We start from the raw sequence: 18849 nt of genomic DNA, 5'->3' as shown, positions 1-18849 counted from the left end.
TTTTTGAAAGTGCTCTTGGGACTTGCGTGCTTAGGGACGCCTGCTTCATAACATTCTTGGGGTTATTTTCACAAACGTCTTATAGACAGTGTGGACGATAGGGGGCGCTCCAACCGCTCCAACCCGACACAGACACATGCAGGAGGCACAAGTCCAAGCGCACAGATTTTTATTTTTATTTTTCCCAAATGGGAAACGCTTTCCTCGTTCCCCACACGTAAGACACAGTTCAAGCAAGCACAACACTCTTCCTTTTTCTTTCCTTTCCTTTCCTTTTCGTTTCTCTGCCACTCTTCCCCGGTAAGCTTCGTCTCCCTCCTCCCGACTCTGACTCACCGAGTAGCGTCCTCTGGCCCCTTATATAAGGCACCCAGTAGTACTCCAGGTGCTTGGCGATGGACTCGGTGGTGCCCCAGGGCTCAGCGTCTGCTGCAGCGCCCCTTAGCAGCCCCCATGGACCCCAACAGGACTGTATCAAACTCCAACTCCCATGGTACCCTGTGGGAGTCCAAGGCACCGACGTCTTCCAGGGTGGCTGCCACCTAGCATTCTGGGGAAGGTAATGTTCTGGGCACATCTCCTCCCCTGCTCCTTGTGGCGTGGAGCCATCCACAACAACAGGACAAGGCTCTGCAATCTTTACTGTGGTTTGAACACACAGTTCCTGCAGAATTAAAATGGCTGGAAGTCATTACGTTACCCCAGCGTCCGCAGTAACACTAATCCTGTCTGAAGTGGGCTTTAGATTTGAATTCCATTCTGTCTTTTGCTTCTAATTTTTTGAATTCGTCTTTCAGAGTAGAACTCAAAATCTTTATTTCTTGATACGGACAAAAGTGAACACAAATCAACTCAAAGGGAAGTGAACTCTCTCACACGCACGGGCAGTGACGTTAGGCTGGGGGGCGCAGATCGGTATGTGAGTAGAAACACCAAGTGCCTGAGCGGTATGTGAAATGTACACATCAGAAACATACGAGTAACACGAGTGACGAAATTCTAGTTAGGGCAATAAGTGTAAATGTGATTACAGGAATTTAAACTCCTTCATTACCGAGAAATGTCACTTGATCGTTGTCACAGGTGACTTTGTCCCGCCACACTGGCATTACATCATTAACAAAATTAAAGGGAGAAAATGAAACGGAAAAGGCCTTGAGTGTTGATAGAGAATAAGACGCAGAAGATGGCAAGCCACTGAGGACTGAGAGTGTGGCAGGAATGACAATGAAGCCAGATGTGACCCGACGTGTCATTCTGTCAGTGGTGGAGTGTGGTGGAGCAGAGCGCTGATCCCGGCACACTCTGGGCACCTTTGTTGTGTCTCCAGGAAGGTTCTTGATGTTCAGACCTGCGCTGACTTTCACATTTCTCTGCCTCTATTAGGTGTTCCTGGTGAGGAAGATCAAAGGCTCAGACACGGGGCAGCTTTATGCCATGAAGGTGCTGAAGAAAGCCACCCTGAAAGGTAACTGAAGTGACCTGAAGGTATTGTGTGCCACCACTGAGCTCAAGTTTGTGCCATCCCACCCATACGTGTCACCCAACTCCCACCCATGGTCTTGAGAGGGGTGACGTCGACAGACCCCCCGGCCTGGTTCCATGGGTGGTCTGGGAGGGCTGGGGGCTGTTAATGACCTGAATTGAGAGTGCAGGGTCATCTCCAGGTCTGTTTGGTTTTGTTTTATAAGTTTTTGGGGTCCTTTGACCATTTGTGTCTTTAAAGCTTCTTTTTTGTGGGTTTTTGATTAGTTTTGCCTTTCCAATCTTTCATATTGTCTTTTGTGGCTTTTTATTTAGTGTTTTTATTCTGTTTTTCCATTCTTTGGCTCTTTTCTGTCTGTGGAATTTTCAGTTTTGAATTTTTGAAGCCTTTTTCTGAATTTGCAATAACAATCAATGTTTATAAAATGCTGAGGGCTGTGTCCGTCTGTTACGCGATTACTCGTGAACCACTGGAGCCTTCATCTTGGGCTTCATTGAAAGCTTATGGTGGGATATGCGCTGCTGAAGCAAATTCCACAGAGTCATCAGGGGGTCTTTCTTAATGTTCAATGCTCAAGGAGGTGACATGCCAGAAAGGAAAAGAACAGCAGTGACATCTGCTGAGTGGAAAGCAAATTGCAGAAGCCGCTGATTTGAAGAAGAATGCTGCCATAGGGAGAAAATCAGAGCTGCGCCTTCTGTCTGCTGAGTGTCTTACTGGTGGGCAGAAATGGTTTTTTTTCTGATATGAAAGCTCGGCCACCGCTAGCTCATCTATTAATAATCCCCCAGAACATACGTGTTCAGAATTCATAGTCAGCTGTAAGTATTATATTTATTGATCATCAATCGTGATGATTGAGCTCCATAATTGGGCTTCAAACAGGATACAGAATGCAAGAATGTGAAACGCAAGCCGACTTTAGAAAGTTACATCCGCACTGAGACCACCGAGAAGCTTCACGTTTTCGTTTTCCTAAGAATTCCTTCTAAACACTTTGAAATTATTTCAGTTTTTTGGGTCGGGTGCCACCTGACTCACTGGTACAAGAAAAGCCCCACATGTGACGTACCATTTGACTCACCCTGATGCCTACTTACACGAGACGCCAAGCTTTTTGGGGGATTCCCTCCCATTTTTGGTTCTCTAGACCTCTTTTTGGACACCATTTTGTGCAGGAAATCACACCCTCATGATGAAGGACGTGAAGCGGTGCCAATGCTAGCGGTTCACCCCCCCCAACAGGATCTGAGGGGTCAAAGTGACTCCTTTTTGACATAATGCAGATGGGTAATAGTGACGTCTGGAGTGTCATCTGACGTTTTTTTTTCAGGGTTGCTGATCACTAATGACGAGTAAACCCCTGTGCTGTCGGCTGTCGGGAGTTCAGCGAAATCACAGAAACGTTTAAACTAAAATAAAGTTTCCTTGACAGAATATTACGTGAAACCGATGCCCCTCAACAGCATCAGTCAAATGCCAGTGAGAATAATGGCAGGCGTAACCATGGTGATGAGATGTCCCTGCGAGAGGGGGATCAATAAGGCCTGTGACCAGAGAGTGCGGCGCTGAGTATCGATCTCCACAGAGCGCGCCTCGCTATGGCTTACATAATCACCACCAGAGCCACGTTAGGACAGAGAGGAGGACAAACACGAGACGCAGCGCTTCGGCAGAAACGCCCTGAGCCTCCGGGGGCTCGTCGTGTGCCTTCAGCTTCGTTAACTCGCCCTTCACAGAGAGCGGAGGTCAGGAGCCCCGAAAGGGAAGGAAACGGCCACCGCGACGGCCATGCAGAAGCCTGTGTGCGCTCCTGTGGACCACTAGGTGGCGGTAGCTCTTATACCAAATATCATTTTATTTTAATTTTTGGCCATCCGTTTCCTTCACAATTGTTTGACCGTATCCGTGTGATTTGCTATCATCTGGCAGAGCTTCACCCCTAATGACATTTTCTTCTGTTCTGACCAAAAGTCAGTTAATGGAAATTCTAAGGACCGGGAGATGGAGATGTGCAATCAAAGGAGGGCAAAATACCAAAGCATCAAAACAGAAACCAAAAGACTGGCATCTGAATTGTGTGATCAGTGCCATATTGGTACTGGGAGACCTGATGATATAACTGGGAGCAGCGATCATGGTCACATGATGGTATTGTGGGCACTAGAGGGCACTGTTGAGGCAACACAACAGACACAGGGCTCAAGTTAAAAGCACAAAGAGTGTATTTATTTTTAGGAAACTCTTTCCAAAGCGTTTCCCACCATCACAGCCACAAGTAAATAATTGGCACCACACACAATTCTTCCTCTTTCTCTTCTCTTTCTCCTCCGCTCCTCCCAGCAAGCTTCATCCACCTGCCACCCGACTCTGGCTCGTCCCTGTGAGGTCGGTCAAGTCCTCTCATATTGGCCAACCCGGAGGTGCTTCTGCTCTTCCACCCACGCGGAAACCTCATGCCATACGGCTCCTCCACTTTCACAGCACCCACGGTACCCAACAGGGCTGAGATATAGAACTCCCATGATGCCCTGTGGGAATGTGGGGCACCACTGCTATCCAGGAGAGCTTTCATCTAGCGTTCTGGGGGCTGCAGTGCCCTAAAGAAGCTGCCTTCCCCCATCCTACCGTCTCTTGGGCGTCCCGGGCGGGCTGGGCTGCCGTCTGTCTCCTACATTATATAACATGTTGTAATGAAAATAAGGAAAAATAAGAATGTAAAATATATCAATATAATTAAAACACAAACTCACATCGATGAGCCTAAAGCATAAAGGCCAAAGTGAAAGTAAAGGACCCCCCCAATGCCGTAGCCCACATTCACATCTCTGCCCAGATGAAGATCTGAAGGGGGTCCCATCAAACACTCAGGGTCTATGAATCCACCGCTCCCTGTCTGTTTCACGTGGATTCTCTTTTTTGTTTGTGACTTATGTCTCCTTCTGTTCTTTCTCCTTTCAGTTCGAGATCGAGTGCGGTCAAAAATGGAACGGGACATTTTGGCCGAAGTAAATCATCCTTTCATTGTCAAGTTACACTATGGTAAGTCTGGAGTGTGTGACGGTGCTGGTGGGACGGGGAGGATGACAGCCAGGGTTTATCTGTCTGCAATGGCCTTACACTCCCTGTTTACGGGAGAACTCCACTTTGTTGAACGCAGTCCTTATGCATGCGACGGGATGTTGGTGTGACGCCAAATACACACCCCGTATTTCAGACAGTGGTGTCTGTGTCGATGCACCCAAACGTTAAATAAAAAATCTACTTTGAGTATTCTCCTAATTCTCCAACGTTAGGGGATTTAGTGAAATTGGGACCTTCCACTTTTGTTCTTACACTTACCGTATATACAGTACTTGCGTTTAAGTTCTCCCGCAGACTTGATTTTACTGTATAATTTCCAGTATTTTATAATGTCAGCCGTATAAGTCGAATGCAGAAAACTCACCTTATTGGTCCAAGAGATTACGATATGCTGACGCCCACCTGAGAGAGTCACCACGGAGCACACGGCCTTTTGTTTTCTATGTATTGTGCCTATGTGACCACACGGTGATACCCGCACTATTCTGAAGCGACGTTTGGACTGTTTTGTGTTTTTCATATCTCACACCCTCACACACCTTTATCGTAAGAGCATCCCTTATCTACGATGGAGCATTCGATCAGAAAAAAATATGAAGCTGGTTTTAAATTAAAAGTCGTTGAAGTGGCGAAAGAAATTGGGAACCACGCTACTACAACAAAATTTGATGCGTCTGAGAAACTGATGAGAGATTGGAGGAGGAAAGGAGATGTAAAAAAAAAAAATGTGTCGTATATAAGTCGGGGTCTGATTTTATGATCGATTTTTCGGGTTTCAAGACCCGAGTTATACGCGAGTATCTACGGTATTTCTAGGTTTGATGCACCTTGTTATTCTGAGCCTGGGCTTTGCTGTTCCCCTCTCCCTTTTAGTCCTCAGGCCTATTTTGGAAGGAATTCACAATTTTTGCTTTTGTTTAGGCCTTGAGTCATAACAAGTAGTTTTGTACGCTGCTATTCAGAGTCAATGTTTCCTCGAGTTTATAAATGTTTTTTAACTTTTAACTGCCCATTAGATTTTGTAGTATTTTATCCTGTGGATTTGTATTTTGGAAAGTTTAAAAATTTTATATACTGTATAATGTTCTTCATTTCTGGTTTGGAACATTTCTCTCTTTAGCATTTTTAATGTGTTTTAATGATCCAGTTTGTTTGTTTGTTTGTTTGTTTGTTTGTTCTAAATTTGATTATCTGGCTTATTTTTCCATAGTTAGTTGTTTCATTTCTTGCACTGTTTTGACCTCCATTTTGTTTTCTTTGCAGCTGCTGCTGTGTTTGAGTCTCGTTGTTAGGGCAACTGCCCACGTTGCTAACATCTAGGGGTGTGTCTGAGGGGGTCATGACCCAGGGAGTAACCAACATGATGGGTTAAATGGCCAACTAAAGTCCCATTTCCTCATCCGAGTTGCAGTCGTTCTTCAGCGTTTTGCTCAGTCTGATTTGTTTTGATCCTCTGCTTCTGATTGTTTTGTCCCTCGTGTTCCTCTTGTTCATCTCCCAGTTGTGTTTCTGTTTCTGTCCTTTATGCTCTTCCCAGTTTGCTCCCAAATTCTCGTCTGCTTGCTCACACATCATCTGGGATTTTTTGTTTTCGATGTTGGAATTGAAGAGTTTTTTTGCTTTGTAATATTAGCACACCCTTCAGATGGCTTTCTTCTCCAGTTATTTAACTCTTATTCTTATTTTTCTTTTTTTCTTTTTCTTTGTTAGTTTTGTTTCAATGAAGTTTCCATTTGGTAATCTCTGTGAAATTCTTAGTTCTCATCAGTTTTCCAGATCATTTGAATGAATGTTGAAGTTAATCACGCGGGGGTCTTTTTCAGGGAGGCTTATCATAACAGGGGGGTGGGGGCATTAAGCCTGACTCTGTCCATCAAACTCAGTCATCAATCCCAGGAGATTTTTCTTTCACTTTGCTAATTAATTGCAGTCTTTTTAACTCATTCATTAATTTGCTAACTCAGGACTCATTTAACCCCATCAATAACACGTGGCTGTCAAGAAGAACGCCTTGAGCCAACCACCCCCCCGCCACCAGCCCTTATCGCTCACTGTAAACCGCACTTCAGGCAGGAACTCGGAGTCACGTCTGCTCACTTTGTGTTTTGCTTTTTCTTTTTTTTTTTACGCAGCATTTCAGACAGAAGGGAAGCTCTACCTGATTTTAGATTTCCTCAGAGGAGGAGACCTCTTCACACGGCTCTCCAAAGAGGTTAGTAGAAACAACTGAGTCGCGACTCTCTCTGTCCTGCTGTTGAACACAAGCACTCGACCTGGCGTGAGCGGCTCGTGTTGTTTGGCCTCAGATATTGTTGACCTTTATAGCACACATAATGTCATTGTGTCCCACCTCTTTAAGATGGCGGCACACAGAATCTTACTTTTGAAATCCTTTACTGTTTTTCCTTCGTGTAGTGAAAGTCACGTTCACGTGATGACCTCTTGGTTTTTCCCCTCTGACTTTGTCTCTGGTGACGAGTCACGGTCATTTTTGTTTCTGATCATACTGTGATCTAGATGACCTTCAATGGTCTGGACAGGAATGTAAGCCCAAGCTGGCCAGGTGTGTAGATGAGGCTAAACTGGGATTAGGTCCTAATGTGCTGGTGAGACCTCCATTCTGTGTGCAGCAGGGGTGTATCCAGGAATAGATTTGAGGGTAGGCCTGTGAATAAAATGGGTGTTGTAGATTTTAGTAGGATATATAAGGGCGATTTTCCAAAACTCTCCATCAATTCATACTGTGGTACATTCAAATAACTGAGTTATTAAGACCATACAAAAGCTGAGCAAAAATGATCAAGGCACTCTGAGTGTTTCCCATCAGAAATGATTGCATGTTAGTTTGAGTGGCTGGTTCATCTATGGCCGACAAATCTTTGGTTGGTTCTGTCACGGTGTACTCGTCTTTTGAGGCCGCTAAAGCCAGGGTCTCCTCAGATGAAATGTTTGCTCCAGTCATGTTCTCAGCCGCACACTGTGGTGTACATTGTGTGACTCTTTTGTGTCCGGGTGTTCCTCTTCATCTAAATGAGGCTACTTGAAAAACCTTGATATTTCCATTTGTCTTGCCATGTCAGAAATAATCCCTCAAAATAAGAAACCATCTCTTGGTGTTCGTCAAAAATACTCAATGGAGCAACTTAAGGTTCTGTTACCTGTTGTGGGGATGGCAGGGACGTCCCTGTTATGGAAGGACCAGGGGTGAGGGAATATTCAGGGCAATACCTCCCCAGTCTCACAGTGGAGCCACGTGTTTAGAACTTAGAAGCTCAACCCTGCTGGGGTCCATGGCCATCACTAGGAGGTGCCTGGTAACATTTTCAGAGCCCCGAGTTGCAGCACTTCCACCACACCCAGAAGTGCTGCCGTTAGAGGATCTGGGAGTACCTGCAGTACTTATGGGTGCCCTAAAAAAGGGGCCACCTCACGCCATTCTAGGAGCCAGAGTTGGGAGGAGGTGGACGAAGCTTGCTGGGAAGAGGAGTGGAGGCAGCAGAGAAAAGAGAGAAGAAAGATGGACTGTGCTTTGTTGTACTGTGCCATGTAGTGGGGAGCAAGGAGAAGTTCATCACCACTGGAATAAAACGTGTGTGCTGTACAGTATTGGTGTGTGGTTGGTACACCCCCTGGTGGTGCACAGTGGCATCCCAGATGGGACTCCTGGCCATCTGCTGGCGACTGGCCCATTTTTATAGGTGAACTTCTTTCATAATCAGGGCGTCCCAGCTGGGTAAGGGCCCCGACCGTCTGCCACACTCTCTAATAACTACGACCAATCAGGTAACACATACACCATAGCCCCGCCCCATTTATTTATTTATTGACAATTCAGTAAACCAATGACATATTTGACATACCACTTTGAAACCAAAGAAAAGATAAAATAACAAACACACAATCAATTACAAAATGTAATAGAAAATTTCATATGCAATGAATTGATTGGCTGGGCCTATGGCCAATCAGGGTGGGCCTGAACTCAGCCAGGCCCCCCCTACTGTCCCTACGCCACTGGTGTGCAGATTTGGTCTCAAAGTTACAGACGTGTGTGAAATGTCGGTGTGGCGTAACATGCAGGTGTGAACCGATGTGAAAGTTAATATGAGCAATTCTCAGTCATCAAAGAGTCGGTTATCACATTTTTCTGTATGAAACATTTTTGTAACCAAGAGCCATATTCAAAGATAATAGTGATAAGTGAATTCCATGTGTTAGTAAAGTCCATTAAACAGCTGCTTTTTAACAGCACTTTAAACTGTCATGGGGTTAAAAACGAACCCCAAATAGGCTTGTGGTGGCCCAGCAGCTTTAATGGATGTGAGATTCCAGTTCAGCTGATGTGAAAATGGCATCCATGTACGTGTGTTGGTGGAGTGGGCTCTGAGACTGACTGGTCTTCACTTTTCTTAAACGTAACATTTTTGAAAGTCTACCTGGATAATTAGCAATGGAAAAATGACCGTTAATGCAAAATGACCGATAAGGGCATACAATCATAATACAGGGTGGTCCACGAAAAAGTGTCCCACCTCCACCGAGACGACTGCATTATGTGGTGAAGAGAAAAACGATCACATCTGGTACTCACATTTACAGAAGATCCTGAAAGTGATCTCCTTGGGCGTCACTACAGCTCTGTGCCCGTATCAGACACGACGGGAGTCGCCTCATGGGCCACCCTGTATCACCGTATGAAAGGAAAAAACAGACAAATAAGTTTCTCATCTTGCTATTAATGTTAGTTAAAACACAACAAATCGTTCAAATTTCACAAATAAGTGGGAACCTGGAAAAAAATTGAATGGGAATAAGACCCCAAAATCGACTGGTGACGTGTCCACGTGTTGCTCCAGCCTTGTGTCCTGCGGCATCCATGAGGCTCCAGCTCTCCCAGGACCTTGCGCAGGACAAAGGGGGTTTGGAAAATGGATGGATGGATGGATGGATGGATGGATGGATGGATGGATGGATGGATGGATGGATGGATGGAAAGAAAGGAAAAAAAACTCTTTGGAAAAACCTTTGGAATCTTGTAACGTTTCCCAGAAGGGAGGGTGTGATACTTGAGATGACCAGGATGGGAAAGGTCAGCAGAAATCGGACTTCCTTGGCAGCTTCCTGGACCTTAAGATCTGCCCATCCACTGGACTCTTCTCTTCCTTAGGCACCTCCCTGTAAAAGGCACTATATAAAGTAAGGGGCTTTCTCGCACCGTTCTGCTATTTGTAAATTATGCAGTTGTGATGCTGCTCGTCGTGAGAGGCCCAATAGAAAATGAAGAAGCGTTGCTGTTATTTGATGAATTCCCTGAGCAGGTCCTCAAGTTGAGTGACAGATTACAGACAGACAGGCACTTTGCTGATTTCCCATAACTGCCATCCAGACGAGCAGTAACATCATTTGTAGGATAAATGACAAAGTCGCAGAAGATTCAGGAAATGTCACAGCGGGCAGAGATAATTGTGTTTAGCTGTGGCGTTCTCAGTCACCTGCCGCTCAGCGAGCTGAGAAATAAAGAGGCCGGCGTCCGTGAAGATCATCCTGGAGCACACAGCCGGGGTGTGGAGGGCACGTCACCTCTGTGTCACATTTGTGTAAGGAACCAACTAAAGTATTGTGTCCATTTTATTACCAAGTAACCTAAATTGAATAAATGAAGCCCCACAAAGCCCCCCTTTGAAACTCCACAGTCATATCTGCACCAATTAGCCCCAACATTAGGAGCACTGACAGGTCAAGTGAACACCATTCATTATGTTGTCACAGTGACACCTGTCAAGGAGTGGCACTCATTAGGCAGTGAGAGAACAGTCAGGTCTTGAAGGTGATTTGCTGGAAGCAGGAAAACTTGGGCGAGCGTAAGGACGGCAGTGACTTTGACAAGAGGCCACGTTGTGTTGGCCAGACGACTGGGTCAGAGCATCTCTAAAATGGCAGGTCTTGTTCCTGGTAGTCGGTGGTGAAGACCAACCAAAAGTGGTCCAAGGAGTGACAACCAGTCAATCGGTGACGGGGTCATGGACACCCAAGGTGATGAGGTGCGTGGCCGTCTGGTCCGATCCCACAGAAGAGCTACTGAGCACAAATTGCTGAAAAAGTGAATGCTGGCCATGAGAGGAAGGCGTCAGAACACACAGAGTATCACACGGCCGCAGAGCGCCGACCTTTGTCCACTGCTGAAGCCCCTACAGTGGGCACATGAGCCTCAGATCTGGACCATGGACCAGCTGAAGCAGACGGCCTGGTCTGAAGAATCAGGTTTTCCTTTAATTAATGTAGACGGCTGTGTGTGTGTGTTGTTTACCTGGGGAGGAGATGGAAGCAGGAGGCACTATGGGAAGAAGGCAAGCCAATAGAGGCAGTAGGGGTCTCTGGGTAATGTCCAGCTGGGTCCTGACATTCATGTGGGTGTTAACTGTGACACGTACCACCTACCTAAAGAGAGTTGCTGATCACAGACACCCCTTTATGGCAGCGGCGTTCCCTGTTAACAGAATAACACAACCTGACACAAAATGTTCAGGACTGGTCTGAGGGACACGACGAAGAGTTCAGGGGTGTCGACTTGACCTCCGGTTTCCCCAAATCTCAATCCGAATGAACATGTGTGGGATGTGCAGGAAAAACCAAATCCCATCCATGGAGGCCACACATTACAGCTTACAAGACCTTGGTGCGCAAGACCCCTTCGGTGGTCTTGTAGAGTCTGTGCCTCCACAGGTCAGCACGAGGGGGGCCTACACAATATTAGGCAGGTGGCTGGTTGGTGTAAACACACACACGTTCACTGTTCATTACGTGTTTAGCTAATATTAAATTAGCCTCACAGTGTCTCACTCCAGGAGACCTGTTATCATTCAGTGTCATTTACTGGCAAACTGTTCAGCCATGAATGACACTTTAACGGGGGGGGACTTTTAAAACACCCAACCCTGATTAGGGTCCCTCTCTCTCTCTCTCTCTGTCTGTTTCTTCCCATGAAGTCATTGCCGACTCCATGGCTTTAATACTTTAATGACAGAAGCCTTGAGTTTCCGCAGTGAAGGGTCTCCTCAGCAGCTCAGACGTCTCCTCTGGACATTCTGTTTAGTTTTGTAGCACATTTTCACACAAATGGCGCAGCTCAAAGATGAAAAATAAGATTAGGCAGTTAGTAACAAAGAATAAAGTAAAGTCAGGTGGCCGGGAGGACAGAAAAACAACCAAAAAACTCCAGATGGGCTGGAGGACAAAAACAAAACAAAATCTACAGGGGCTCCAAGGCCAAGAGACCCCCACTGGACATTCTACCTCCTATAAATGATCTCAATCAGGTTTTCAGGCTTCACGTGGAAGAATTAGATGATGATGATGGTCATGTAATAAGTCATTAGAACATTTGAACAATCTAGACGAGAGCAGGCCTTTCAGCCCAACAAAGCTCGCCAGTCCTCTCCACTTGTCCATCCATGTAGACGTCTGGCCTTCAATCCACCAATGTAGGGACTGCACGGTGCCCTGATCAGGTGGTGGGGGTGCAGGTCACCACCACAGAAAAACAGAAAAAGAACAGCAGAGAAAGTAGGGGTTAGTATGGATTGCGGAGATATGATAAAAATGATAATTCAATGCATATACAGAATATCAGGGTTACACTAGATAGATAGATAGAATGAATGAATGAAAGGCACTATATGATAGATACTTTATTAATCCCAAGGGGAAATTCCCATACTCCAGCTGCAGCATACTGATAATAACAATTTTAAATTAAAGAGTGATAACAATGCAGGTATAACAGACAATAACTTTGTATAATGTTAATGTTTACCCCCCCGGGTGGAATTGAAGAGTCTCATAGTGTGGTGGAGGAACGATCTCCTCAGTCTGTCAGTGCAGCAGGACGGTGACAGCAGTCTGTCGCTGAAGCTGCTCCTCTGTCTGGAGATGATCCTGTTCAGTGGATGCAGTGGATTCTCCATGATTGACAGGAGTCTGCTCAGCGCCCGTCGCTCTGCCACTGATGTCAAACTGTCCAGCTCCATGCCTACAATAGAGCCTGCCTTCCTCACCAGTTTGTCTAGGCGTGAGGCGTCCCTCTTCTTTATGCTGCCTCCCCAGCACACCACCACGGAGAAGAGGGCACTCGCCACAACTGTCTGATAGAACATCTGCAGCATCTTATTTCAGATGTTGAAGGACGCCAGCCTTCTAATGAAGTATAGTCGGCTCTGTCCTCTCTTGCGCAGAGCATCAGTATTGGCAGTCCAGTCTAATTTATCATCCAGCTGCACTCCCAGGTATTTATAGGTCTTTACCCTCTGCACACAGTCACCTCTGATGATCACGGGGTCCATGTGGGGCCTGGTCCTCTTAAAATCCACCACCAGCTCCTTGGTTTTGCTGGTGTTCAGGTGTAGGTGGTTTGAGTCGCACCATTTAACAAATTTAAGATGACGCTGTGAGAACACCATGTTCAAATAATGTCATTTTTAGCAGTTTCTTAAAGTGCTCCATCGTATCAGCTTGGCGAATTTCTATCAGTAAACTCGTATTCCAGATTTTAGGTACCTAACAGCAGAAGGCCACCCGCCTCACCACTTCTTTTAAGTTTAAGTTTTAAGTTTTAGTTTAGCGACACTTGTGACGTCACAACGGGCGACTTCCAGGATCTGCTCCTGAGCCTCAGGGCGTCACTGTTACGATCAGAGACTCTTATTTTTATTTCTTAGGTGTGTCAGAGCCAATCTTGGACATTAAATGTTCACGTACAGTGACTGTGTGTGTTTAATGGCAGTGTTTCCCGTAAGTGCACACGTATGAGAACATCCTCAGCCATTTCCATTAATACTAGAATGTTAACTTAGCCGGTTGGGAGCAGAGCCTCTCTGACTGAAGTGCGGACCGTTAGATGAGCTCACAAATAGAACAACGGCTTGCGGCTTTCTGACCATTTTATGAACGTCCTAAAAGAGAACACAAAGACGAGAAACAGCTTTGCTGATCCGCCCCGTATATCGTCAGGAGTTTTGCTCTCTCAAGAGACAGAACTGACTGGGGCTGGCAAGCAACTGCTTTTATAGGCGGCGGAAAGAAGAGGAGGGTCTAACAGGGCACGGGCGGAAGTGAGGTCAGCAGGTGGGCGTGGTCTGGAGGGGGGAAGTGCAAATCGGTTTGGCTGTAGTCGGTCATCTCTTTTGCGGCTTTGCACTTCGTTAGCCCCCTGTCTGGCGTTTTACCCTCAGTTAAGCCCCTAGACTGCCTGCCATACGCACGTATAAGCGTTTCATTATTTGCATACGCGTCACACTGTTGCCTGAATTGTTCTATGAAGTAAGCTGAAGCTGCCGAATTTGAGATATTTTGTACAAGTGCCTCATTTAGACCTCCTTAGAACCTTTTAATGCCTTTGACCTTTTGGTTTTATCCTCTGCGTCATTTGCCGTTCTTGTGTTTCACCACCAGCTGTGCGTTTTGGATCTGCTTGTTGGGTTTCGACCCTCTTTAAATAAATCCAACCATCCGCTTGCTTAACCTGCTAATCTAAGGCAGGGGTGCGGGCAGCTGGAGCCTCTCCCAGCAATCGCCAGGGGCAAAGCAGGAGCAGCACCTATGGACCGCGTCTGCTTCATCAGTGGCTCACCGCTTTAAAGAAACCAACGTCCTCATCTTGATATGAAATTCATGTTTGGATTTCATTGTTATGCTCTCTTTCATTTTTTATATTTAAAGGGCAGAACATTTACTGATATTTTGTTTTAATGCAGGTGATGTTCACCGAAGAAGATGTCAAATTTTATTTAGCTGAGCTGGCCTTGGCTTTAGACCACCTTCATAGCCTGGGAATTATTTACAGGGATCTCAAGCCTGAAAAGTAAGTTTGTATTATTATTATTATTATTATTATTATTATTATTATAGCACTGCTGCAGGTTCATAAAACAAGTGACTTGTCTTTTTGTGTTTGCTCATATCTGCCATTGCAGTAAACCGTGTGGACCACCAGGGGGCGCACTGCTGCCCAAACCCAACTCAGACAGATGTGGGACACAAGTGCAAGCACACTCTTTATTTTTTTTCGCTTCCCCCCGTTCCCCACATGTACAGCACAAGTCAAAAGCACGATTCCCTTCTTTCTTTTTCCTTCTCTTCTTTCTCTTTCTTCACCTCCACTCCTCTTAGCAAACCTCATCTTCTGCCACCCGACTCTGGCACACGGTGTAGTGGCTGCTGACTCCTTTTTTATGGCACCTTTAAGTGCTCCAGATGCTCGTGGAGGGATAGTTGAGAGGAGAGACGCTTAGCTTGGCCTTTTTAACCGTAAAGAGACAACGACGTCGACACTGCCCTTTGCAGACTCTGTCGAGACCGTAGGCTGGAATATTCTTTGAGGTTCATGTCTGCCTTACCTCTGCAGCGGTGTTGCTGAAGTGACTCCTGGCACAAAATACTTCAATGCACTTCAGATGAGCTGTGAATGCAAAGGCTGATTTCACTCAAACACCGACAGTGCCCTCATTTTGGAGACTGCAGTCACAGATACCGAGCTTGTGCCTTGAAAATGAGCTTCCAGCGCAGCAGCTAGAAGACGATAGGATGGTGCAGCTGCTGTGATGACAGATGAAGTGCCGATACGGAGAGGTGAGGGTCCATTTTAAGCTCCGGGTGCTGTAGGGTCTCTTGGTATTTCGTATGTTGGTGAATGCTGGAGTGTCACCCAAAATACTGTGGCATGTCACCTTTGGCACGTGTGTCACCATCACTGATGTTGACGTCCACAATCAAACTTTGGTGAGGCACAGATCAGGGATAGGAGGACAAAGCCATTGTAAAGCTTTGGGTGTTCCCAGTGGCCTCAAGAATTGAGAATTGGAGGAAGTTTGGAACCAACAAGACTGTCTTAGAGTTGGCTGTCCAGTGTCCAAGGGTCTGACTCAGGGAGGTGGCCACAAACCCAATGGTCGCTCTAACAGAGTTGCAGAAGGTCTCTGCAGAGACAGAAAGACTTGTTGGAAGGACGGCAGCACTCAGTCCATCAGGCATTTATAGCAGAGGAGCTAACGTCTGCTTGGAGTCAAATGACATTTAAAAGACTCTGAGAGCCTGAGGTCAGCCTTCTCAGCAGGACTCCAGTCAACAATGTGACACTTAAATGACATGCAAACCATACAGCCAAGGCAATGCTGGAGCGGCTTTGAGACAAGTGTGACTGAGCAGACCGTACTTGAACCCCACAGAGGATGTGTGCAGACACCTGAAGACGGCCGCTCAACGACGCTTAACGTGCAATCTAACGGAGCTTGAGAGGATCTGCCAGGTAGAGTCGGCTAAGCTGCTCAAATCCAGGCGTGCTGAGTCTGTGTCCAGTGGGGGTCTGGGTGGTCTCGAGGCCTTGGAACCCCTGCAAATCTATCTATCTATCTATCTATCTATCTATCTATCTATCTATCTATCTATCTATCTATCTATCTATCTATCTATCTATCTATCTATCTATCTATCTATCTATCTATCTATCTATCTATCTATCTATCTATCTATCTATCTGTGAATTTCCCCCTGGGATTAATAAAGTATCTATCTATCTATCTATCTATCTATCTATCTATCTATCTATCTATCTATCTATCTATCTATCTATCTATCTATCTATCTATCTATCTATCCTGTCTTTCCTGGCTGTCAGACCTTACTTTATTCTTTATTAATTAGCATTGCCTAATTTTTATATTTTTTCTTTTTTCTTTCTCCATTTTATAAAGCACTTTGAGCTCCATTATTTCTATGAAAATGTCCTCTAGAAATAAATGCTGTTGTTCTTGTAGAGACTTATCCAAGAAGACTCAAGGTTGGAATAGCCACTTTTTACAAAATACTGAATTAAGGGGTCTATGAAGGGGAGTCCCGATCACATCAAAGTAATGAGGGGCTGTGGGTTTGACTGTTAAATTTCACTCACGTTGCAGCCTTTGTCCTGCCAGTCTCACAACTGCTACATGCAGGCTTCTGGCCTAGCAGGCCCCAAATATGGAGAGCGGATGTAATCACGAGAAACAGCCCAAAATATGCCGAGGGAGTTGATTGAGGGGAAAGCTGACGTTTACTTCCAGTACCAAAATTCCGTAACATTTTCAGTACTTTTCCAGTACCAGTATACTGGGCAACCCTAAAATTGAAAAAATATCATTTGTGACGAGTGTGTTCCTTTAATTAGACCAAAACAGTGAGTGTCACGTGAATGTGGTTTAGTTTTACTCTCAGCACTTTGTAGTCATTTTCTTCTCATCTGACTGCTATGTTCCTAAAATTCAACTTTTGTTTTTATTATAGCATCCTTTTGGATGAAGAAGGACACATCAAGATAACAGGTAACTGGGAATGTGTGAAGATCCGGCCGGCACAGTGGTGGTCCGGCACCAGGGCCGTGAGCTCAGCCTTCTTCTGCAGATCGCATGTGAATGGCTGTGGCTGTGCAGATGTGCTCTGTGAGTGCATCCCATGTGGCGCTGACTTGTAGTTGGAGCCCAACAGCCATTAAAAACACCCCAGACCCTGTAATGTGTTTAGGGGTAGTGACTGGTTTGAATGGACTAACAGATGAGTGAATTCACTGAGAGAAAGTTGTTTTACTCATTTTATAATTATGGGCCTAACATTTCTGATGTAACCTGCTGGGCTGTCCATCTTTCAGACTTTGGCCTTAGCAAGGAGGCGATCGACCACGACAAGCGGGCGTACTCCTTCTGCGGGACAATCGAATACATGGCTCCTGAAGTCGTCAACCGGAGAGGGCACACACAGAGCGCTGACTGGTGGTCCTTTGGTGTGCTGATGGTATGCTGACCTTTATCTACCGCTGCACGGTGCATTTTCTGTTCACGCGAAGTGTGCGTTACAATTTAATCGAATAAACGAGAATTGCTAAATTAGCTAACTAGGGCTGGGTGAGTTTATGCATTAAGAACACCAAATCAGAATTCCATTGAGATGCTGTCGGGGGGATTTGCACACAAGACACCCCTCAAACATCACACAGATGAGTCGATGTCCGAGACTGGCAGTCAGTTATAGCAAACACCAACTTGAGGGGGCAATGCCAGCATGAGAGCCAAGGGTGGACTTGCTGGTGCCGTAGGCGGAAATGGCATAGCTGGTCGTTTTTTATCGAATGAATGATTGCAAAGTCAAATGTCGATTGTCTCGTTGTCAGTTACATCTCCTTTATCTGCAGACACTGGAGATCTTGATAGGTCCCCGTGTGTCCTTTGATCATTTTAAGCACTTCAGTCGTGGCCCCTCGTAATCTCCATTTGCTTGTTTGTGGCTGTCTGTTTCAAGTTTGCCCCTGACAAGTTGCAAATGTCTGCGGTTCTTTGTGTCCTGAGGGCACTCGTGCCCCCTTCATCAGTGAATCTACATTTGCCCTACGGTGTTGTGGTTGTGTGTGGCACCTCCTGAGATGGAGTGGCACCGGTCTGGCACGTCCGTCTCCCAGGGTAGGCTTCAGTTCTCCTAGGGTTGGATTAGCCAGGTTTGAAAATAGAGGAAGGGGTTCAGTAAGCAGCTGCATGGAGTTTTCTCGGTCTTTGTTTTTAGTGAATCCCCGACGCCTTTTGTTTAGCAAGTCTGAATGGGAGACAAGCAGACGGATTCATTTTCGATGTCTGATCCCTGTAAGTATCATTTTTCTATTTTTGCCTTGAGGCCATTGATTAATCAATCAGCCAAGCAGAGCAGTTGGCACAATTTAATTCCTGCCAGAAAAGACAAATGAGGCACCCAGGGAATCGAAAGGCGTCTAGAACGTGACGTGCAGTGCTGGCCTGTTATCAATAAGGTCAAGAAGGCAGGCGTTTCTCCGTTAGTCATGGGCAATTCTCTGAAACTGAACCTGACGACGTCTTAGTATTAATTAAAAGTAATGGTGTGCCAAGTCTGACACAGTTGTACGTACTTCACTAGGCTCGCTTGTCGTTACAGCAGCTAAGGCTGATTCTTTGAGCCCTGACTGTAATTCTTGACGTTGTTTCTTATGCCAGTAGTGTTAGGGTTTAAGCAGGGCTCTGTCCCTGGTGTGGCTTTTCTGCTGTTACGTTTGTTCCATTTTTTAATTTAAAATAACAAGATGGGTGTGATGCCCCCTAAAATGACCATAAAATCAGGGAAGCGACCTCATCAGCCTGCTCCAGGATACTCGGCCAGTCCCACAACTGCTTGATGCAGGCTTCTGGCCTAGCAGGCCCCAAATATGGAGAGCTGATGTAATCACAAGAAATATCCCAAAATATATTAAAATC

General features: G+C 45.8%; 1 protein-coding gene and 1 long non-coding RNA gene across 4 annotated transcripts in view; both read left to right on the top strand.

Annotated features, from left to right (window-relative positions):
- The window catches only part of LOC127525970 (uncharacterized), a 495457-nt gene that overhangs the window by 140169 nt on the left and 336439 nt on the right, over positions 1–18849 (top strand). The gene's annotated exons all lie outside the window — the stretch shown is intronic.
- rps6ka2 (ribosomal protein S6 kinase, polypeptide 2) overlaps positions 1–18849 on the top strand; it is a 123790-nt gene that overhangs the window by 56611 nt on the left and 48330 nt on the right. For all 3 annotated transcript variants that reach the window (XM_051919407.1, XM_028821099.2, XM_028821100.2), the window contains exons 3-8: positions 1387–1468; positions 4448–4528; positions 6703–6782; positions 14320–14426; positions 16883–16920; positions 17244–17386. In XM_051919407.1, coding sequence (XP_051775367.1) covers positions 1387–1468; positions 4448–4528; positions 6703–6782; positions 14320–14426; positions 16883–16920; positions 17244–17386 — 531 coding nt within the window. The remainder of the gene's footprint in view (positions 1–1386; positions 1469–4447; positions 4529–6702; positions 6783–14319; positions 14427–16882; positions 16921–17243; positions 17387–18849) is intronic.

The sequence above is a fragment of the Erpetoichthys calabaricus genome, chromosome 15 (genome assembly GCF_900747795.2).
Source record: "Erpetoichthys calabaricus chromosome 15, fErpCal1.3, whole genome shotgun sequence".
Lineage (NCBI taxonomy): Eukaryota > Metazoa > Chordata > Cladistia > Polypteriformes > Polypteridae > Erpetoichthys > Erpetoichthys calabaricus.
This window is presented reverse-complemented; position numbering and strand designations above follow the sequence as displayed.